The sequence below is a fragment of the Hyposmocoma kahamanoa genome, unplaced genomic scaffold (assembly GCF_003589595.1).
Source record: "Hyposmocoma kahamanoa isolate Upper Pololo Valley unplaced genomic scaffold, ASM358959v1 87, whole genome shotgun sequence".
NCBI classification, from domain to species: Eukaryota; Metazoa; Arthropoda; class Insecta; order Lepidoptera; family Cosmopterigidae; genus Hyposmocoma; species Hyposmocoma kahamanoa.
In genome coordinates, this window is record NW_020654422.1 from 10,549,375 (window position 1) to 10,573,444 (window position 24,070).

The 24,070-nt window shown below is 35.9% G+C and overlaps 1 protein-coding gene across 4 annotated transcripts in view; it reads left to right on the forward strand.

The window, feature by feature from the left end:
* Positions 1–24,070, forward strand: part of LOC113235051 (tyrosine-protein kinase Btk29A) — a 32,000-nt gene that overhangs the window by 4,390 nt on the left and 3,540 nt on the right. For 2 of the 4 annotated variants that reach the window (XM_026470588.1, XM_026470591.1), the window contains 13 exons: positions 9,844–9,975; positions 10,341–10,434; positions 10,755–10,943; positions 13,775–13,845; positions 13,938–14,015; positions 14,777–14,841; positions 15,178–15,243; positions 16,368–16,496; positions 16,956–17,149; positions 17,973–18,144; positions 21,147–21,312; positions 22,386–22,481; positions 23,618–23,759. In XM_026470588.1, the coding sequence (XP_026326373.1) occupies positions 9,844–9,975; positions 10,341–10,434; positions 10,755–10,943; positions 13,775–13,845; positions 13,938–14,015; positions 14,777–14,841; positions 15,178–15,243; positions 16,368–16,496; positions 16,956–17,149; positions 17,973–18,144; positions 21,147–21,312; positions 22,386–22,481; positions 23,618–23,759 (1,594 nt within the window). Of the gene's footprint in view, positions 1–9,843; positions 9,976–10,340; positions 10,435–10,754; positions 10,944–12,714; positions 13,042–13,686; positions 13,695–13,774; positions 13,846–13,937; positions 14,016–14,776; positions 14,842–15,177; positions 15,244–16,367; positions 16,497–16,955; positions 17,150–17,972; positions 18,145–21,146; positions 21,313–22,385; positions 22,482–23,617; positions 23,760–24,070 lie in introns of those variants that run through there. The other 2 variants (XM_026470589.1, XM_026470590.1) reach the window with 2 other exon arrangements.

The window sequence follows — 24,070 nt, forward strand, 5'->3', positions numbered from 1 at the left end:
ACTCTGATGCATTGGAGTGTACCGCGTAATCACGCCCCACAATAGAGGGCGAGCAACCCTCGCGGTAATGTATGTGTGTAGTCAGGCCGGGCCGCTGCTCCGCCACGCGGTTCCCCGTCATGTAAACAATTTTAATGGAGAGCCCTCACGACTTACGCTAGTTGTTTCAAAAAGGCTCACTCTCGTCGTCCCCACTAACCAACCAACCTTTTTCAACGCTCGCACGTGATATCCTCGTTACTATTGCCAATATTACACCTTGTCTCACAAATGTCAAACATATTTTTCTTTTTACTTCATAGGTACATTATAGATTTGTTTCATTTTCGCAAATCCAGACTAGACTAGAAAATATTTCCCACCTTGTTTGCATATTTTATAATACTTGTTTACCTGAACTTCAGTCCTTATTTCTATGTAATGTAGTACCTGCAAATATGATATCATAAATAAATGAATCTACTTTAGGCGTCATACAGAATTGATACATGAAGTAAAATATTTTCTCTAGTGTGTAAGCAAACAAATTTGCTTACTGTACGAAGTTGTATACGTAAATAATAGCAGTGTGATATGCTTGTCGTTGTGTCGTGTTATCTATTGCCCGTGTCAGTCATACCCTTACCCGTGCCTACCTGTTCGGGTTTGAAAGATTGTTTTACCAGTCTCTTTTTCAACTGTTATCGATTTTGTCGTTGGTGTAGTATCGTGCGTTTGTATTTTACAATACATACATTTTACACGGAACAAATCCTTTAGTCGCGATGAAGTCAGGAATAGAGCTATTGTATCTTGTAGCCTTGACGGCATGAAACCACATATTGGACACTTCATTTCCATTTCATAGTTTTTATTCAGTAAACTTCGTTTTAGAATTATGTGTATACGTAAAAGTTTACGAGTAGAGTAAGTAATAGGGAAAATGTAAACAATATATATTTTGTAAAGATATTAAGTACTTAGGTGCTGCCAAAAAATGATCATTGGGTGCTGTATTTTGTAACTATTCTATTCAAGTTGTTATAAACTTGTAGGGAAAAGGGGAATGCATATATACTAATTTAACGAAGAACAACTATAATTGAAATAAAACTGAAAGGCTCAACTCACACTGGCGCAGAGTCGTCGCGTCGCGTCGCGTCCTGTTTTTCAACTACACCGCCTGGCGACGCCCGACGATGCGCGACGACGCTCGCATTATTACGCCGGGATCACAGCGTGGTCGGCATCTGAGGGCGCGTTCCCACTACGTCGTCATGTTTTATTATCGTTGGACGACTGTCGTGTCTAGCCTGTTCTCATATCACGACTATCTGACGTGGACGATTTTTTTATCGTTGAACGACTGTCGTGACTGGCTGTTCCCACTAGATCGTGACGACAATTTATCGTTTCACGACAGCCTCCTTGTCGTTTACAGACAGAATCGTTTGATGCACTGTAGTCGCTTGTATGTTCTTTTGGAAGCCCAACGCTACTGCAAAGCGAGCAGAGGTCGCGGGGTACGAGAGGGGAGGGCAGGGAGCAGAATACATGCGGACAGCGATAAATAAAACGTGACGAAAATTGGAGCTGCGACAATCTGTTGTCACGTTTTTATCGTGACTTTTTATCGTCTGACGACTCTGGTTCTAGCTGTTCCCACTGTGACGATAGTTTGTCGTTGTAACTATAAAAAATCTTGAACGACAGTTAATCGTGTCGTGCTATACGTGAACAACTTCATTTAAATATACTAGCCACGACACTGTAAACTGCACGACAATCTGTCGTCACGACATAGTGGGAACACGCCCTGACGCCTTACGGCGCAGTAACGCGCGAAGCCGCTCGAATGCTACCAGGCGTCGACTCGCGTCGCGCGTCTCTTGATTCCATATTTACAACACACAAATTTGTACCTTAATAATGGGAAAATAGAGATGAATATGCTATAGGCGAAAAACATGACGCGTCGGGAAGATTCGACTCTGGGCCAGTGTGAGTTGAGCCTTAAACTCTTTTAACTCCGTTAGCGCATTTGTTTCGATAGTAACGTGAAATTCGTTTTTGGTTGTATTCGGTTGTAATCATATGTATATGATTTTGATATTGGTTTTCAAACATTGTTCAAATCAGAATATTTTTTTGTGTAATTTATTGTATATTGAAAATTTCTGCATAGCTTAGGCAAACGTAATAAATTGAATGAGCTTAGTTCTGGAGTAGGAATTTTGAGAAAAAGAATAGCTATCAAACTCCTCAAAATTTCTGTGGTGGTGAAGAGGTCAAATGAATTCTTACTTTTTGCTACATACAAGAATAAAATGTACCAAAAATATATTTATAATGTATTATCAGAATTAGCAATTTCATTTGAATGCACCCGTCATATTTAGTGATAACATGGGGTATCACTTGACAAAATAGTAGATTGTACAACAAGTACATAAAACGCGTCATTGTACCCGAGACGAGTATATATATATACTATAATGGATACTTAATTCGAGGGTAAAATGGGTTTTATGAACGAGTTATACACTGCTTTTCACTTCTATTGCGAGGAAATTAAACTGCAATATTACAAATAAACGATTATTTAATTAAAATTGAATGTAAAATTACAACGATTAGTTGTTATGTCTAATGGATGAATGGATAATGGAAATAACGGATTTAAAAACAAAATAAAACTTTATAATAAAGTTCTAGTGTGCGTGGCTGTTGGCGCAGGCGTCATTGGCTCGGTCTTAAACGACGATTTTATTTTATGCACTAGACTAGAGCATAAAATCCTATTTATGCAGCCTACACACAGCATAATACGAATTTTAAGAGCATGAGAAGTGAAAAAGAAATTTTAGTACGTATTTAAAACTGTAATACGTATTTAAAAGTGTCGCCAACTTGGAAAATAAAATAATATAAAGAATTGAATAATGCAAATTTAAAGGAAATTTGAGGTATGTCATACTAAACCAAAGTATAAAATATAAAAAAGAAATGCACTGCACATGCACATCTATTTCAACAACATTTTAGGAATGTTCAATGAAAATTTATTTACAATTATGAAAATAACAAAATTGGTAAATTGTATATATGACATTCGTTTGAATTTATTCTCGAAACTAAGAACGTTTTAGCACTGACTTTTACTTTAACATATTAAAGTACTGGCTCGCCTTCTTTGCGATGCTATTATATGTTATTGCACATATTATAATAAGCGCCTGAACAAGAGCAATAACCTTGACAATAATGTAATAGGCAGCTGCCATCTGTTGGCCTGTTCGAGTATTATTACAATCGCATCGCTGGTTTATTTGGTATCACCCTATTGATCAGCGTTAAGAACCTAACCTAAAGCAGTAATGTGAACATGACTGCGTTTCGGTTGTGAAGGGTAAGGGTGCTGGTGAAATTACAAGCACATGGGACTCGTCAACTTATGTCTCTGCGTGACATGCGCAGTGGCAATGCCCCTGAGATCTTTGCAATTTAAAGCTCAGTGTGGCACTGCAACAGTTATGAGTAGGTGTGTCGCTTACCACCAGGCGCACGACTTGTTCGTCCCGTCACTTGGTATTATAAAAAAAAATTAAATAAGCGTCCGAATAAGCGTAGTTACGAGTTCGACATTTCTTTGTATGACATTGGGTATCAGTATACTATATTATATGTATTATCTGATGTGATAGTGTTTGTACATACATCGGAGGTCATCACCACTTCGTAATCGCGGCGGACATTGCTTTTGAGTGCGCGATGCGATGCTCGGCTCCCTGCTTGAAAATCCTCTTAGTAGTGGTTTATTACTCGGCGCCGGCTTGCGACACGATTCCCGCTGCATTCCAGCATTCACCTATCATATTTCTGCTTTTACTTTCATCGAAAGTGATGTGTAGTGGTCCCGTAGATTGCATCACAATTCTCGTATGTTAGAATACTATCTTTACAGTTTCCTTATTTCCGTTTATATTCGTTGTGTTTACGTATGTAATCAAATAAATGAGACAATTTAAACTCAAGTATTGTTACCGTAAACCGCAATAGAATACGTCTATATTTTGCTCAACGATGAATTCTAGGAATGTATTTGAGGATTTTTTCAAATTCATATAATAAAGTACTACCTCATACCTCATACCATCATAATATGTAAGAACATTGATGTAATGTATGGTATATTGGACGAAAAACAAAAAAACTATAGATCTAATAAATTAATACGTTAAGAGTAGAATACCCGAGTGGCAAAAGTGCACAGTCATGGAAAAAATAGTAAATTTTATCCGGATAAAGTGAAACAAATAATAATAACGTACACACTCAACATAGCCCCGCACTAGGGAAACCCTGTGTCGCGGGTGCCATGGACACACACATAGACAACCACAAAATTACACCCAAACTCACGAGAGAAATAAATGTAGGCCATACAAATATTTCTTCCGGTCCGGGAATCGAACCTGGGACCTCAGTTTGGCAGTCGGGCATGGTAACCGTTCGCCTACGGAGGCAGTTATCTTACATCCATGGACCTACCAAATTACACCTAAATTAAAACAATTACAAAAGAACGGCATACATAGTTTGCAAGTACGTATTAAGTTGCAACTTTTACGAAGCCATATTATTAACAATTTTTTGTTTTAATTATTTTTCTCCAAAATTTCGCCGAGAATACCTTTATTGAGGTCTCATATTTATTCTTCATTACTTCACAAAAAAATCCAAATCCAAATCTCATGGAGTTCGGAAGTTATAGTTAGTTTTAGTTACATCAAGATTTTTCCTCGTTAGGGTCGTCACTTTTCGGATACTAAAAATGTCTTGTTGTATCTTGTAATATAAATTAAGACTTTAACCGGAATTAAATTCCAGTGTCACATTGTGTGTGGCATAGGAAGTGTCCATACTCGTATCGTCGGCTTTTGTTGAAACCCCAAGTCGACGTGTTGTGCCGTTGAGGAACAGCGAAGCTGACCTGCCCGGCTGACGGATGTCCTTCTAAGTCCGGATAAGACGATTTAATGCTAGAGAGGCATGAGGGCTGACGCCCTTTGGTTGATGCCCACCTTCATGCTGCTCAGCGAATGTTATTTCAAGATACATATAACGCCACTGTATGTAACTTCAAATACTATGTAACGTTTCAAATCATTAAGTCTATGGGGTTTTGCAATAAAAAGCCGATGTCCGAAAAATGGCTTCTGTAATCACTGTGCTTTGTGAAAATTCTTGTATGTACCTACTTGGCTTTCTACCCCAACTACGTCCTCGTAGCATTTTAAAGAAAAATATAAGAATTTATTACTGCAATATCTTAATTAGCGATGTGTTCCAATTTTTCATTTGCTGTATTTGAATAAATCTGTGTAGATAATATCGATGGTTTTCTAGAATAGTGGCCTATCTCAAAATCAACAAATTCGTCAGGAAGGTGGTTTAGAATCAACTGAAGGATAACTAACATTCAAATACGACGAAACATACACTGGTGCATGTTCTCACTTGTTTATTTTAACCAATGAAATGCTCGGTGTGTTTTTTTACAATAAAATTTAGCACATGGTGAATGCATTCGTGTTATATGATAAATATGTACTATTTTGAGTTGAGCCACTATTCTTGAAAAGTAGCGATATAGTCAGAGCAATTAACATTGATAATGTTTTGGTAAATTCAAATTTCTCTAATGACAGTAGAGAGGTTGTACTTCCAGGCTCTAATTGGCTTTGTAGGTAACATGTAGCGAAGTTACAGCTGTTGGCATATTGCCAGGTCTTATCTGTGAACGACACTCTGGTACACATTGTGCGTTCATTTCAATGATCCTTATTCGTAAGATCCTTAAATTGCACCCACACAGTAACTCACGGTTATAAAATAAACTTATGGAATGTACTCTTTTTAGAATATCAGTGTTAAAAAGTCTTTACTTCTATTTAAATGGAAATTGTTTTCACGCATCAGCTGTTGAAATCTCTCTGAATATTGCGCTGAGTGCTTCAGTTTTGCAGACTTTAATTAGTGGTAACGGTAGCGTGAACTACTATTTATTTTCCGGCGTCAAGTTAATTGAATTTTCTGCCACGTGAAAAATGTTCACACTTTTAATATTTTATAAAGCTTTCATAAATTTTCCCATGGTAATAAGACGGACGAGATGGTTCATTTGTAAAGTAACATTGACAAATTCCTTGTACATTAATTTCTATTTCAAAATTAAACCTTTACTAATTAACTGTAGAATTACCACTCATAAGCTGTAACCTGTTTACAGCTCAGGAGTGGTAATTTTACATAATACTTTCTATTTACTACTTTTTACTATTACTTATATTTGCCAAGTTTTATTATTGAAATCGGTTAACGAAAAGTGGGTGAAATCCAATAAGCTGGACTCATTTTGCCACCTTTAGAAGGTTTTGCCACCTTTGGAATATTTTCTTTATTATTAGCATAAAAAATGTATACGTGCTAAGACACCTCTTGGCTCCTGTAAACCTATATTCAAGGATCTTGGTTTGTTAACTCTACCTGTCTTGTACAGGGTGTAATCGTTAAGAGTGCCCAGGCGATTATTCCAGAAATATAAGAGATATCAAAAAGCTTTAAACTGATATAGAAAGTACATTACCTAATGTATAAATCGACATCAATAACTTTTAAAAAATAAAACTGGAAATATCCACAATTTTAACATTAAACGCTCCCATACATTTAATAATATATGATATTCGTAGAGGCTTTGACCTACTTTAAGAGGTAACAATAAGTTTACAGATAACAAAACAGCTGTAAATAAAGGAATAAAGCTATCTTTTAATTGAATAAAAATATAATAGCATAGTCAATTATTTGGTCAAGTGTGAGTTGACCATAAAAAATGAATAAAAGTGATCAAATTTTTTTAGTGCTGATCGACTCAGATTCAGGTAAGAATCATTTCACTGTATTGGACGAAAAAAATATTGACATCAACACTCGAAATTACAGAAATCCTACTATTTTTTTAAGTACCTCGGACGGAAAAATATAAACAAAACTGTTTGTGCATGTGTGTCAGAATGTACAATACAGTACCAAATGACATTAAATACTTGCCCATTAAATTATTTAAGACAAAATTATACGAATTGTTAAGGGACAAAGTAAGTACTAGTGTTTCAAATTATTATTATATACAAGAATTTAAATTAAGTAACGTAATAATTAATTAATAACAAACTTAGATAAAATAATTCGATCCGGCTGGATACGAACCAGCACCTTCAGGCAATTCGTGGCAGATGCTCTGCCAATTAAACCACGGAACGAACCAGCAGATCTTACGAATTTTTCTATGTGCTTCTTGCAGATCTTCGGTTTTTTGTTTTAACGACTTTCTTGCTGTAGCGCCTATGAGAATTTATTTGGTAGAGCGCCTGGCACGGATTGCCTGAGGGTGCTTGTTCGAATCCAGCCGGATCGAATTAGTTTTTCTAAGTGTTCGCTCTTTGTTATTAATAATTATAATAAACGAGTAGTGGAGTATTTTCACAAAAATATTGAGTATCGTGGCAGTAAAACATTGTGACATTCAATAACCTTAAAAAAAATACAATTATAGCGACATCTCTAGTCAGCGATGGTAGCTGTCAAGGTGAGTGAAGAGATAAATTTCTCACAGATGGCGCTACGGAAAAAAAGTCGCTAAAACAAAAAACAAAGATCTGCAAGAACCTCATAGAAAAAATCGTAAGGTCGGTTCGTTCCGTGGTGGCTTAATTGGCAGAGCATCTGGCACGGATTGCCAGAGGGTGCTGGTTCGAATCCAACCAGATCGAACGAATTTTTCTAAATGTTCGATCTTTGTCATTAATAATTATAACAAACGAGTAGTGGAGTAAATTCACAAAAAAAAAAATTGAAAATCATGGTAGTAAAACATACTGTTGTGTATTATTGTGTAGTTTTGTGGTCATAATAATCTCAGTAAAGAGTACTAAAAAAACCCACCTCAAAAATACGCGGAATTACATATAATTACCAAGTTTTATTGAAATCGGTTACCGGAAGGTGCGCAAACCCCGATTCATCCCCTAGTTCGCCACTATACGGGACTTGACATAGGAGATAATATAAATCTGTTCTCACTACTCAAAGTATATTGAGAGAGAAAAACGCTTTGAATTGGAGAATAGCAAAATCAACCATTAAAATAATATGCTCCTTATAATAAAATTTAGGCGCTATTTATAAAAATGAATCTTCAGGCGTGAACAGCCACTCTTAGAGGTGGATGATTTTCTTTTATTAAATGGGACCACTATGGAGGTCCCCTCTTTCCAACAAAAAAAAATCATCAAAATCGGTTCACAAATACCGGAGTTATCGCGTAACATACATGCAAAAATAAAAAATTCAGTTGAATTGAGAACCTCCTCCTCTTTTTAAAGTCGGTTATTAATATTTAGAAATGCTCGTTATGTATTAGAAATAAATAGAAATAGAAATAGAAACCATTTATTGTAACGCCACATTATAAAAAAAAACACAAAAACAAAGACTAATATAGCTAGAACAGAAATAACACAACAGCGTAAAAAACATTTAAACAACAAATTACATAATACTTACTATACTGACATGTGTGCGGCTGTGGCGTGTACAAAAGGATCCCATTCGCTAAAGTCACAACCAAGGCTAGGTTGTGACTCTGATTTTCAATGGGCCCTAGCCGAGTGAGTGAGAGTGACGGACGTATGCGTCCCGAAACAGAGAATAAAATAAAATAAACTACGTAAATACTTATCTCATGAGTGTGTATAGTGGTCTTCTTGCAGTGTGTACTCTAATATCGAATAAATACTTACATAATCTTTGCAATATATTCATACAGGTATAAGTGTGTGTAGTGTGATAACAAATTAATAAAATATTTAATACATATTTAAAGTACATTACTTCAAATATATTAAACAAGATTATCTATTTTCGAAAAATAAAAGTTCTTTGACTTCAACATTAAACAACTATTGTTCTTACGCAGTTACTATTTTGAATCATGCTATGTGAATTAACATGTTTAAATGTTTACAATTAAAATATAACTTTATACAATTAAAATAACGTATCACTGTTATAAATATAATTTCATTATCATATTTTATTAGAAGTAATTCAATTGACTCTAAAAAAAATAAAAGATATAGGAGCGCCCTCTCAAGAACCGCCATATTTGACACTAGAAATAAGATGTTGTGAACTTGTGTTCAAGAAGGAAATATTAACGTAGATTTGATTACACATTTACATAAAGATTACATAAAGCAAAAGCTTTTTAGATAGCCGTAATGATCGTAGATATGTAAGTGTGCAAAAGTTTGTTTTATTATTAATTTTTTTTGAAGATTACATAATTTTTTTTATGAGTGATCTCAAACTTGTCGTCAGTCTAAGTTTTGGTGTTGAAAGTATTCAACTTCTTATATGTATGTACAGTCAACAGCACATTAAGCTACACATTGACGTATCTTGTTCCGCTGCGTTCTTGCACTGGAGGCCATTTTCGAACAAAAATGTGTAGTCTGATGTGCTGTTGTCCGTACATCATAGTATATATATACAGGCTTTATTTGGTAATTTTTACTAGGTAATATAATCATTTTTTTGTCGGTCCTTCTAATCTTCTTTAGGGTCGGTTCTTCTAATCGCTTCTTGCTGTTTCTCCCTGTTGCCGATTGTCTGTCTCCGACGTCTTTGTGCCATCCAGAATCGTACTAGTCCAATTTTTTGATGTCAATTACGACACAGTATGCTCATCTTTAAACGTTGAATAGCGTATAAAAGTAATTAGCGTTTTTATTGTAGCGTCGAAAGGAGCGTGGACGCATCGCGACGGAAGCTATCCATACGGTGGAACTTGCTCAGCTCGGCGAGATCAGCAAACAGCTGCCTGATTGCGACGGGGAAAAGAACCCTTCGTATAGGTACCCTTTTCAGGTAACTCCTTTAAAAATATGCTATAAAATACAACGTTGCAAACATGCTAATTGGTTGGTAAATTATAATGAGTAATAGGTTTTTAACGAAGCTTAGGATATCCACAATGTCACCACAAACGTATACTACGTATATTTTTACTGATTATTACGTTAAATCATTATGACAAAAAGTTTGCTATATACTTTTTTCATTAATTTGTGTGTAATAATAATAAGTTAACTTGTACACATGCAGTATACTGTGACTAGAAGTGGCCCAAAATTATTGGAATTTGTGATTTAGTTAGTTTACTCATAACTACATAGTAGGAGGTTAGTGTAGATTTTGAGGTGTGTTGAGGTTGAGACGGGCGGTGTACGCAGGTGGGGTACACAGAGCAGAGCACCGACTACACCCTGTACCTGGTCGCTGACGAACACACCGTTCGTGTTCATTGGATTCACGCGATCAGATCTGGTGCGTATACTGCATACTTCTATAATCTATACAAATTCATCATTTACTGCGTTAGATACTTGAATTTTTAAAATCTGTAATCTACATAATTTCTACACAATTTTGCGGCTTATAACTTGGTTACTTATCTTTATTCACACACGAAAAATATTTCTATAAGTGTCATTGACTGAAACTAAGTCTTTGTCATTGTTATTAAACGTCCACGGTGGTTTTTCTGAGTAATCTTTGCTTCTACCAGTGGTCGAAATTTATTTTTGTGTGATGTCTTGGGCTGTTAGTGCGAATTTAAGAAGGTAAGTGTATATGGTGTGTTGTAGTGTGTATATTGAACGAGCGTCGTGCGCAGTACCACCCGGGCGTTTGGGCGGCGCGGCGTTGGTCTTGCTGCGACGCGGAGAAGCGTCAGGCGCCCGGCTGCGCCCTCGCCGCCGTCTGGCCGCTGCCGGAGCCCCCGCTCGAGGTGCTCACCCACCGCCCGGAGCAGAGGCCCGTCAGTGACGTCACATGTATGTGGCCTTTTTGTACCTGATCACGTACCAAGACAAATGGGTAGTCCCCACGAAATTTTGTCCGTAGTATCCGAATTTGGACGGGGTCTTTCTGGTAATTGAGGTTGGCATCATGTGCGGTCATCGGACATTATTATGGACATTAAATCTGCCGTTGTTACATTTGTTGCGCCTATTAGCTAAAGACTTTCCAAGTGACACGATATCATAACTCATTAATAACGTGTAATAAATTCTACGACTCTAGAATATAATTACTACAACAGTAATAAATACTACATACTGAGGGCGTGGGGACTGTGTTTCAATAGACTCAAAATAAATAGTTCTATCCTTCTGTGATTTTGCAGTTAACTTCAAAAAGTAGGTATACTGGAAAAACACGAATCTTGATTGTCACTATTAATACTGCCTATCGTAATGTTTTGACTTTATTCGCGATTACCCTTGTGTTAATTTAATACTTTATCGATATACATCTATATTTGTTGTCTACTCGGTCTTCTATTGTTAGTATACGAGTATCACCACTTCGTATTTACTTGAAAGATGTATTTTTAGTGGTCTTTGTGTTTATTCCAAAATTTCTTAATGCATCAATGCCACTTTTTGTTTTATCCATATTAGCATAATGTTTTCATCTTTTTTCGTTTCGCAGTCAGAGTAGCAAGATTCCCTTTGTTCAATTCTTAAAATTAACTCATTTCGCTATGCTCATTTGATTATATAAGTAGCGCAACAATACATTGTCTTATTTTTTTTTACCGTTTAATGTAATTAACACCAATTACATTCAACGAATGCATCTGTACATTAAATATTTTAAATTAATGAAAGTATTTGAACATTTTCTAAACCAATATACTCGTACCTACATACAGCTCACGCCCTTGTCCCTCAGTAGGGGTATGCAAAGACCATGGAACGCTACCTTACTCTATCCTGACACAGCTTTCTAGCCTCGCATACATCAACTACCGTTTTCACACAACTTCTTTAATTCTTGTCACTTCGTATCCCAACCTTTTTGAGGACAGTACTGATCTGGTCAAAGGAAGTCCTCGAGACCTCCTCTTAAAATCCTTCCATTCACAAACGCGTCATAAAACTATCTATATATATCTAACTATATACATATATTAAAAGCTAAACCAACAGTGCTAAATAAACTAATCATGAGCTCGTCACACCGTTGGTACGATTGATACGACAATATAATTTTGTTCCTCATTACGATTACATACTTGTGTTTACAATTACTTCCTTCCGTGTGGAATCGTCATCCGTGTAGTTAAAATGTTAAATTTAGTTTATTTGTGTACAAAGACATGGAAAAATATAAATACTAGCCTCTGGCGCAACAGAGTCAGGCTCCTACAGAAGGCTGTCTGCTATATACTTTATTCTCTACATAGGCGAATCGTTTTGTCGTTACTAACGTAGATTCTTCCGTCCCTTATCGACTCTACCAATAACGGCTAAGTGCGACGGAGAAGGTGGACCGCCTGCGCGCGCGCACATCGAATAGTGAATGTAGGCCGCGTGCGACCATCTTTGAAGCCCTCGCTCGCCACCTCGTCTCGCCGAACGTAAAGGTTAGGTCTACATGGAACCTATCGCTTTACTTTGGTTTTAAATATCACCAATAATGTATTATTATTTTATACATAAATTAATTATAACTGTATGAAAATAAAATTGTGCCATTAAAATTTTGGAAATATTTTTGTAATAATATTTTTGTATTCTACACTAAACTAAATTGAAATACTGCTCCGATTGATATCATCCAGCTGTCACACTCCATTAAGTTTGTTAATGGTTGCGAAAAGTGATTAACAAAGTGTATTTGTTATCTTGACATCTTACCGTATCGATCGATGGGAGGCTGTATTGGCGTCATTGTGGAGAGCGCCTTGCCTTTGCGGTACATTGACACGTTTAGTCGACAGTCGGGGCCAGGTGTCGCGCGCGGAAGTCCGGCGCTGTATCGTCCTCATGCTACCGAATAAATCGGAAGACGAACCAATGGTTACCAAGAAGAAATCCAAGATACCATGTCTGTCACTATCATCCTTCCTGCCAGCGTTAGAGGGTACGGAACATTTCGGTTGACCTCTATTCGTGGCCTCGCGGCCACCGGTTGCGTTCACTCGTCTCGTTGCACTCACTTTCTTGTCCAAGTCAGGTGTAAAATTTGTGTGTAGCTCTTAAACAGTGATATTGTTCAGTGATTCAACTACTAAATTGGTGTTTGTAAAGTTGCGCAGTGTTGTGTTGGCAGAGTAAAATGGCATCATAATTTTTTGTGTTGTCTATCGATTTCATAGACTACAATAAAATTAACGTCTCGATCTGAAGGTGATCGAACATTTTGTGAATTTGTTTGGTTTCGTTTCTATAATATTCCTCGTTGTTTATCATATCATCAGATATTATTTTTAAGTGGAAATCCGATTACAGCAAAGAGGGGACTGATAGTTGTTATTGACCCATTGTATTTTCCTGGTTTGGATAGGCATAAATACCAATTAGTAATATTAACCGCATAAGGTATTTACCTTTTTTCCTTCATTTCCGAATGTAGCGTCGCGACGGCAGTACATGTCGCGTTCCGTTACGGTACACTAGTTGACAGTAACGTCTAACAACTGAGCTCTGTAGAGCTAGTGCTTCATATAAAAAGTGTTTTTTGTGGACCACAAGTATTTTGTCGAAATATAATGCTTATAAAGCGGCCGCCATTAAGTAATTAAATTTCATAGTTTAAACTGTTACTAATCATTAAGGAGAGTGTATGACGATATTAAATATTCGTGTGGTTGCAGCGGTCACTGCTGCCGTCACGATGCCCGGGGGAGGTGGCGCGCCTCCCGGCACTCCGTCGGCGAAACTCAAAGTGAGCATTCACTTAATTGAACCCTCTACATTCGCCGTTGCAGGCTTACGTAAGCTTAGAATACCCTCAAACTAGAGACTTTACATTTTCAGGAGAAACCGAGATCCAAAGTTGTGGTAGCTCTATACTCATTTAGAGCTGTTGAAAGTGGGGATCTTTCTTTAGAAAAAGTAAGTAGATATTTACGTACTTTTTTTTAACACAAACGCTGTATTTCCTCCTGCGCGTTAGATGTTTGGATTTTCCACCAAGGAAGTTGAAGCTACATCTCACTAAGAACCATCCGACACTATAATTAAAAGGAAAATGCAACTTATTCATTTAATCGCGTTTGTTCCCGAGTTATTGTTAATTTTACTAGAGATGTAGGAAGTACAATGTATGAAATGTTTTAGTGGCACTGAACTTTTATTGTACATTAATTTATTTCACATAATTTTGAAATTAATTTATTACACATAAATTTGTAACTACTTGATGATAACATTTCATTACTCAAATATATTAATCATTAAATTCTTCCCCGTCACCTCTTTTCCGAAGTTTAACATGTTCTTTTGTGCTTCAACTTAGAAATTCATATTTCTGGACAACATAGTATATTAGATAATACGTTTTGAAATATTTTATTTGTATGAGTAATATTTAAGGAAAAAAACCTTGAAAAATTGGCTAAGATTTAAAAAATAAATTAAAATGTTTTGTCAAACTATTAAAAAACGAGCTGAGATAGTTATTGTTAAAGAGAACGAAATCCTGGGGAAATTGGAATACCCGGCCAACCAAACAGACTTTAAAATATATTTCCGAAATTGATGTCACTGGAAATCCAACCCAGGACTTCATGTAGTCCCGGCGAGTGTTTAGCTGTTGAGCCACCTAGGTCGTCGGGATACTAAATGGGTTTTTACCCTGTATTTTTTATGTGCAGGGTGCAGAATATGAAGTAATAGATGATTCCCAAGAGCATTGGTGGAAAGTTAAAAATGAACATGGGTAAGAATAATTTTATCTCGGTAAAAGAATTTACAGGCATATTTTTAAACAACCACTTATGGCATTCCTACACTTAAAAGAAATAACTTTCATTCTCCTTCTCTTTTTTGTACGTTAAAATTAAAATACAAAGAAAAAGAAGAGGAATACATGTTGTTTGCTTTTCTTATACAGGGTGTAACGGAATAGGTATACCATCATAGATAGATTAAATATGGCTTTGATATTTGTATACTTTTGGTCTTATGTCGCCAAGTGAACGGTAAAGAAAAAACAGTGGATAAATCCACTTCTCAATTGTTATAAATGAAATACATAGTATAAATTGCATTATAGATCCATTGGATACATACCCAGCAATTACGTCAAGGAAAAGGAAACTATAGGATTACAAAAATATGAGTAAGTACTTTGTTAATTTTATTCTATATAAATATTTTTCTAACCTAAATAAAATTATATAATTAAATTTAGATTAATTTTTGGTGTGAAACAATAGTAAAATGTGTATTACTGAATTAAGTATTTCTTAGTGTATATTATGATAAAAACATTTTAAACATTACTTTGACAAGTATTAAAATAGTCAATTTCAGATGTTATGTATCATTCATTACACATTTGAAATTGACTTAAGAGTAGATAGAAATAAGGGCCAATAGAAAATTGGCTCTTACAGGAAGGAAACTTGTAGTTTTTGACATCATACTAAGAATTACATTATTAATAGAATAATAATAATGTAAGTTTATTTAACTAACACATTCACTGCTCTCAGTGAATCTTCCTCTGAAGGATCACTAAATATTCACAACTATGTTTCGTATCATTTCATCAGCCATGAATTTGAATAAGATTAAATGGATCTTTTGAGAAACATTTTCTTAAATGTTACCTTCCCAGAGCATACCATCACAGTTAGATGGTAGTACGTCTGCTATTGATAAGATTCAAGACGAACTAATTAGACAATAATCGAGAGTGCCTGTTTCGAGCTCATGCAAGCGCATTTTGTTCATTCTATAGGCAGCACTACATAATACGTGCAATCGAACTCGCTCTCTGGACGACAGGTTACCGGAGTAGCATAAAAATTAGAACCAGTAATGTCAGCATTACTGTGTTCCGGTTTTTAAAGGTAAGGGTGCTGGTGAAATTACAGGCACATGAGACTCTTCAACTTATGTCTCAGGGTGACGGGCGCAGTGGCAGTGCCCCTCAGATCTTTGCGATTTAAAGCTCTGAGTGACGCTGCAATTGTTATGAACGGGCGTGTAGCTTACCATCAGGCGCACGACTTGTTCGTCCCGCCACTTGATATTATAAAAAAATAATTGTGCCCTAAATATTGATAGTTGACACTAGACGAAATTAGTTCGTTAAAATTGTGTAACTGTCGTGATTCCTGGTCTAACTTTATAGCTTTTTGTACTATTTTGACACTGTACAAACCATTATTATTAATAAGTTTTAGTTTATATTATTTCAAATTCCGCTGCTGCTTATACTGAATGTTACAATTTTAGATGGTATGTGGGCGACATGTCGCGGCAACATGCTGAGTCTCTGCTCAAGCAGGAAGACAAGGAGGGCTGCTTCGTCGTCCGTAACTCGTCCACCAAAGGAATGTACACACTCTCTCTATTTACCAAAGTGTAAGTTGCTTTACATATCTTTGCACATCGTCATAGAAAGCCTAATTTTTACAATGTTTATTCTCATTTTTTAGTTCAAAAAGTACAATTATATATTTTATCCATATTTTAATATCGCGTGCGCTGTATGAGCGACGAGCTTATATTTTAATACATTACTCTAGGAATGTTATAGTTAAGTGAAATGTTTATATAAAATGCACGTTATACCATCGGTATGTTGAATTGAAAGAAATTATATCGATATTTATTATATCGAATTATACTTATATTATACGAGAATATTTCACGTCTTTATACCGTTAAATAAATCATATCTCTTTAGCGTAATTATGACCAATGATATGTCATTTGTTGTAATATTGTGTGAAAGGCGCCTATGGATGTTATTCTCAAACTTTATAAATCTTTAAAAAACCAAGTGTGTAAATGCTTAATATTTATTTTTCTAACCTGCAGAAACCACCCTCAAACAAAACATTATCACATAAAGCAAAACAGTCGCGGAGAGTTCTATCTGTCAGACAAACATTGCTGCCCAGGCATACCGGAGTTGATAAACTATCATAAACATAACAGCGGGGGCCTTTGTTCGCGGCTCAAAACTACGCCATGCGATCGGCCGGCGCCACCCACTGCTGGATTATCACATGGTGAGTACAGTTATAATTTCATATTTACACACATATGAAAAACACAATCCTTCTTTTGGCTGTCTCGATTCGATAACAGTTTTGTGGTTCGGCAATGGAAGTGTGTGCGACTTGTAAGCAAGAACTGACTTTATTCTCCGAGTGTAAATTGAGGCCATGAGAACCATAGTGGCCTAATTCAATGGACAAGCCATAGTGGCCTATCTTACTTAGGCCAGTATGGCACCTCAAATTTAGATCACAGACTAAAAACCATAACAATGATTATGCTGCCATCTAGTGAAAATTCGTTGTATCACTTTTAGGCCTTTCTGGTTCTATCAAAATGATCAATTTGAACTGGAAAAAATCATAAACTCAATATTGTAAAAAAATGAGTTAGGCCGCTATGGTTCTCATGGCCTCAATTATGATATACGTATAAATTATTTATTCCTAGCTTTAACGATAAATGTCAGCGTGTTAGTGTAAGTTTGATAGATATAAAAAATTCAGCAAATAACAATATTTTATATTTATGTTTTTTATTGCCCAAAACATGACATTGTTAAAAAAGCAAGTGTAGGAGAGAGTGGCAGCAGTTTGATATACATAAAATATATTTGATGGCCAACCAAAAAGTTGGCAACTTTGCATTATAACACCTCCCGTAACGTGGGCATCATTACTTTACACCAATTGCTTGTGTTTGGTCCAGTGGCTAGGTAAAAAAAACATCAGCTACAGATATGGAACGGTCACTTCACACTTCTACTATATTTATTGCCTGCTAAGGCCTATCACGCTAAGAAAGTTTTATTTCTCAATAATATTGTGATTACAGATAAATGGGAGATTGACCCTTCGGAGTTAGTGTTGTTGGAGGAATTGGGTGCTGGTCAGTTTGGCGTAGTGCGGCGCGGGAAGTGGCGCGGCAACAAAGACATCGCCGTCAAGATGATGAAGGAAGGCACTATGTCCGAGGACGACTTTATTGATGAGGCGAAAGTTATGACGTGAGTTATCCTATTTCATAGGAATAGTCAATTTGCTTTCTCATTGACCTACCAACAAATGGACGACGGGTCTAATACAAAAACCACGAAAAAAATGTCCGAAGTCAACCCATACCAACGTAGTGACATGTAACGAAATATAAAGAGAACTAAAACATTTAATTTAAATTGCGACTTCATTGCAGTACTGCCTAATTTTGCTAGCAACAATTTAAAGGACCAAAAACACCATATTCAGCTTCTACTGGAAACTTAAACTAAATGTACCATGTTTCGACTGAAAATTACTTGAACACAAGAGTAATGGAGCAGCCTTTATTGTAAATATTAATTCATTTTTATATAAATAAATAACACGCACACACTCAGAGTGCCATGGACACACGCATAGACAATCACAAATTACACCCAAACTCACGAGAGAAATAAATGTAGGCCATACAAATATTTCTCCCGGCACGGGAATCGAACCCGAGACCTTTTGCGTGGCAGTCCAGCTTGGTAACCGTTCGGCCACGGAGGCAGCTATATATTATTATGTTGAATTTTGTACAAATTCATTAAAAGTAATAATAAAGGGTTGGGCAGATACTTACATACAAATATTATAAATGTGAAATAAGCATGTATTATAAGAAATGTACCGATATTCCAACTAAACGTAAACTCAAATATCCGTAATTCCGAAAACCGATTTATAATATAACCGTTACGCTTTTAAGTAATTTTGATGCTTTTCACGAAGACAAAATTAGCTTTTGTTTTGCAATATTCCTAAAAAAACAATACATTTGACATTATGAAAATACGAGCTAATGTTATTTCGGGCAAATGTATTTTTTGACTTGTGATAGGTCATCCCAAGCCGTAAAACAAGTACAACAATATTTTGTTACTTATTGCTAACATTTAATAAACATTCGTTTTAAAAATAAGATTAAAATCAAAGCGACTCTATAGTTTCTTTGTTCTAAATATTTCAATCGCTTGTGGTTCGAAAAATGATCAAGAAGTTTATATAAGCTTCTTGAAATTGACGTAATGGGTCTCTTTCCATCTTTTGTACATGCAATGTGTAGAAAAAAGACAGTTAGCTATTTGATTATTTTGTTTCCATTTGTAATTTATATTTATGATCCATTTATTTATTATATATAAATTAAATATTATACAACTGTACAAAATAACACTTTGAAATGATGGCTATGATAACATATATATATTTGTGTAGTGAAAATATGATACAAAATTCTGTTTTTACACTTTACTGCAGTAATTTTTACAAGTTATTATTATATAGTACTACACGATTGACAACCGCGTTGTCAGTCGTACAAACGAAGACTGTTGCGCGATTGACGCTGTATATGCGATTTTAACGCCCTATAGGTGCGATCATTTTTAGCGCGAACCCGACGTCTATTTGTTGGTAGGTCAATGCTCTTTCTATACGTATAATAATCTAGGATGATCCCTGTGACAGTTCATAACAATCTACACAATATAACCTTGTAACGACGTGCACTAATTTACCTATTTCATAAACGATTTTTATATGCATCGCTTTTTAATGAATAGCTTTTGTTTAAGTAATTACATTAAATTAAAGTAAAAATAACACCAACCCCCGTAGCATGTAAATTAGATCTGATTGAGACAGTCAATAGCGCGCGCTTATTCCAATTTTATCATGCGTGTCGTGACTATCATGCGTAGCCATGCTCCGGAGGCAATTCTATGTATATTTGTGAAAAATTAACGGAAAACAAATTTTTTCACAAAAATTCATTATTTTTTTACGACAACGTGCAAAGGTTACTTCATTACAGTGCACTTGCTAGAGATGAGGATTGATAGAAAGTTATCGATAATTTAATGAATAAATGCGTAGTTCGGGTATTCATTATTAGTATGAATTTGAATAATTGGCAATTAATTAACATGTCAGTGTTATTACTTTTTTGAAACCAGTAAATGAATGATAATACGATAAGTGTTTTTTTAATTTTCCAAAATATCCACTGAAATTGAATTAGAATTATAGTTGTGTGTTTTATGCATCGTTCTGAACCTGAGAACTTGTGATTCAAAAATCAAATACACTGAAAACTGTCGACTTTACCTCATCCCTATTACAAACGCCAAATGAAATGTCACAACGTTTAGTCTGTGGGGTACTGACAGGTACAGCTGTCAAAGTATCAAAAATGTTTATTAACAGATCACTATTTTGCTGACATAGGCAGTTGATATGGCGGTACCACTCCTGGTGATGTTCATAATGATAGCCCATATTAAGTGGTTCTAAACCATGCAACGTCGCGTACTAGGAGAATTATACTTAGACCGAAATATTAACGTTGTCATGACGACGACGTTGCGTTCGAATTGTCTCGTACGTTGCCACAGTACTGACATCAAGTCGCCGAACTTGGGACCTTAGTGGTCCTCAGTGGCTCAATGGCTTGCACTGTGGGCGTTGGATGAGGAGGTATCAATTCCCAATAGGACCGATTTGGGAAATGCAGTTTTCTAAATTGGTTCTGGGTATTCAGGGTGTATTTATTATTTTATATAGTATTATTTCTTTATGGCGACCACTAGGCTTGTGTCAGTGTCAGTTTTATAAGAATAATATAAAAATTATGGCTACCATCGCCAGTTACATAGTACAAGAAATGACCTAGTTTGAGACCAGGTAATTGGTGTGATAGGCTGGCATGTTATTATTACACATAACTCATAACTTATGACTTTTTAGAATAGAGACTTTCAATTCGTGGTATGCCCTATGTTTTATTCACAAGCAAATTTAGCATTATCTGAAGGCAGCTATGTATGAAAAATAAAAACTATATTGGTATAGCCTACTATTCTCGAAAAGCAGTGCAGACCAGAACATTAATTGACGTGATTAACACACATGACTCAGTGGTGCCCCTAAATAACAGAGGTCGTTGACACATATATCTGCTATATGAGTATTGTTTCTTTGATTGTAGCAAACTTCAACACCAAAATCTGGTGCAGCTATATGGCGTGTGCTCTAAGCATCGGCCGATCTATATCGTGACAGAATTCATGCGGCATGGCTCGCTCTTCAACTACTTAAGACGCACCTCGCCTGATCAGCTTGGACCTGCTGTTTTATTGGACATGTGTATACAGGTTAGTTCCAAATTCCATTTTAAGTTAAGTTTTGAGTACTGTCGGTTTAAAAATAGAGTTAACTAAAAACAAAAAAGCAGAAGTACAACTTGAGTCACTAGTCGGGTTCGCGTCACTGAAAGGGTTGAATTCATGTGTGCACTCCCATGTTATATTATTAAAAAAAACATGTTACGCCTAGTTTACTCTATTGGAGTGCATTTGAGTACATGCATGATATACTTTCAATATGTTTGTATGCGTAATGTTTGGCCGGACACAGTGCTTATTTTTAACCGACTTTAAAAAAGGTGGAAGTTCTCAATTCGACTGCATGTTTTTTTGTATGTATGTTACGCGATAACCTACGTGAACCTATTTTGATGATTCTTTTTTTTTGATGGATAGACCTCAGCAGTGGTCCCATTTAAATTTGAGATTTTTTTGTACTCTGTACTGAGATTATGTACTTGTCAACTTTTGTATAACCTGTTTTCACAAATAAATGTACTTTGAAGTAAAACCTAGTAAAATAATTCGCTTTCACTTGCTATGTTGACTGTGAGTTGTAGTTTAAACTAGTTGTATTTTTTTAAAGCTGGTTCTTGTCAGAATCTGAACCTGTTACAGTTAAACCTTTTCAAAGAATGAGTTTCCGTATAAATAGACACAAATGATGTTCAAATGTAAATAAATACAGAATTGAAATTCGTGGCAAAACAAAATGTCACAGGTATTTTGCTAAAGAGTAACAAAGTGCCAGCTCTTCACTGAATTTAACAATTAATGTTCCTACATTATTAACTTCGGCGATATTGTACAGAACGCCCAGACCTGAAATAATTTCGAAAAATAGTTTTCCTAAATGAGTTCTACTGGGAGCCAAACTCTGACTATGACGTCCAGAGCTCTGGGGCCTTGCCATGAACTCTTATTACGATTCAGTTTAGGACCTAAAATGAATCGTTGTTAAACGGCGTTACATGAAGTGTATATTACCATCCCGCTTTTTTCTCGTTACGAACCTACACTGCACTGTAATAAGAGTTCATGTTCAATAAGGCCCCAGATCTAATACACTTATCTATTTACAGGTGTGCAGAGGAATGGCTTATTTAGAAAGACATAATTACATTCATCGGGATTTAGCCGCAAGAAATTGTTTAGTTGGTGATGAAAACGTAGTTAAGGTCAGTTGAATGTTGAATTAATATTATCCGAGCAATTATAGTAATCGAATAATTGTATTACTTGAAAAATTCACTACTGTATCAAGAATGACGTAAATATTTTTTTTTGTTCTCCTTCGTTCCGCATGGAACAGGCGAAGGTCAGAGACCATACTGCCTAGTCATTAGTTTCTCGCAATGTTTTATTTTTATTGATTATCATGATGTTTTTACTACCATGATATTCATGTATATTTTCTGTAAATACTATACTATACTCTGTCCAACCATTTATTTAACTTTTGACAGCTCGAATTCTAATCAATTAATAATGTCCCAATGCGTTTCCGATCCGATTTTTTTGTAACGATTGATTTTATTTATGAAGAAGTTTTAATCGTGAATGAAGATATTGTCTGATTGGAATCGTGATGTTGCGTTTTACAATTTGTGTACTCGAGAATTAATAATTAATGTTAATGAGGATTCAAGTGATGATTCCAGTTCATATGGTGAAGAATCCGACGATTCATTATAATAAACAATAAGAATATATTATAATTATTTATAATTTATTTCATTTCATTGTAATTTATTAGACATATACCAAAAATTATCAACTTGAATAATCTTCGTTACATAATCTGTTGGCTCGATAAATATCGGAGCTAAAGAGTACGTCGCTTCACTAAAATTAAAAAATATCTTAGTATATCAATAATAATTACGGAACTTCGGAGGAATATGTAAGTCAAAAATTAAATAAACGGTTGGACGGAGTATAGTTTGTTATTACAAAGAAAAATTCTTTCGATCCGTTTGGACTCGAACAAGAGGTTCTGTTGCCTCTAGCTACGTTGAGGCAACAGACGCTGGTTCGTCGCAGTCAGATCGAAGGGATTTTTCTTCGCATAGGTTCGATCTTTGTATCAATTATAATAACATATAAGTTATTTATTAAACTTAAGTTGATTGTTAATTGAAAGCAACTCTAAGTCAAAGAAACTCATTTAGCACGAATGCCAACGGACTTAAATGACATTACATTTATAAATTTGTAATAACTTACTATTACAGATAATACAGAATACTATAGACAACATTACGTACACACGACATAAAAATCATTGCTGACTGATATTGTGAATAAATTGCAGGTGGCGGACTTTGGTCTGGCGCGATACGTGCTCGACGATCAGTACACGAGTTCTGGTGGCACAAAGTTCCCTATAAAGTGGGCACCGCCCGAGGTCCTCAACTACACACGATTTTCCTCTAAATCCGACGTCTGGGCTTTTGGCAAGTATTTTTTTCTTTAGTAATTCTGGCGCATCTGCACTGGGTCGTCTGCCGCCTTCGGCAGACTACTTCGCCTTGCCGAAGACGACGCAGTTGACTCGCTGTTTACACTGAGTCGCCTTCGCTTGCAAAAATTCCCCACATATGGTGGGGTGGAGCGCGGCCGCGGACACGTTGAAATCAGTTCGGTTGACAGTCGCTTGCGGTGACTGTGTCGCCCATAGCGTTTACACCTAGTCGTTTCGCTCGACTTCGGCTGCGAATTACGGTCGTCAGACGACTCAGTATTTACACCGGGTAGCTTGCCGCCT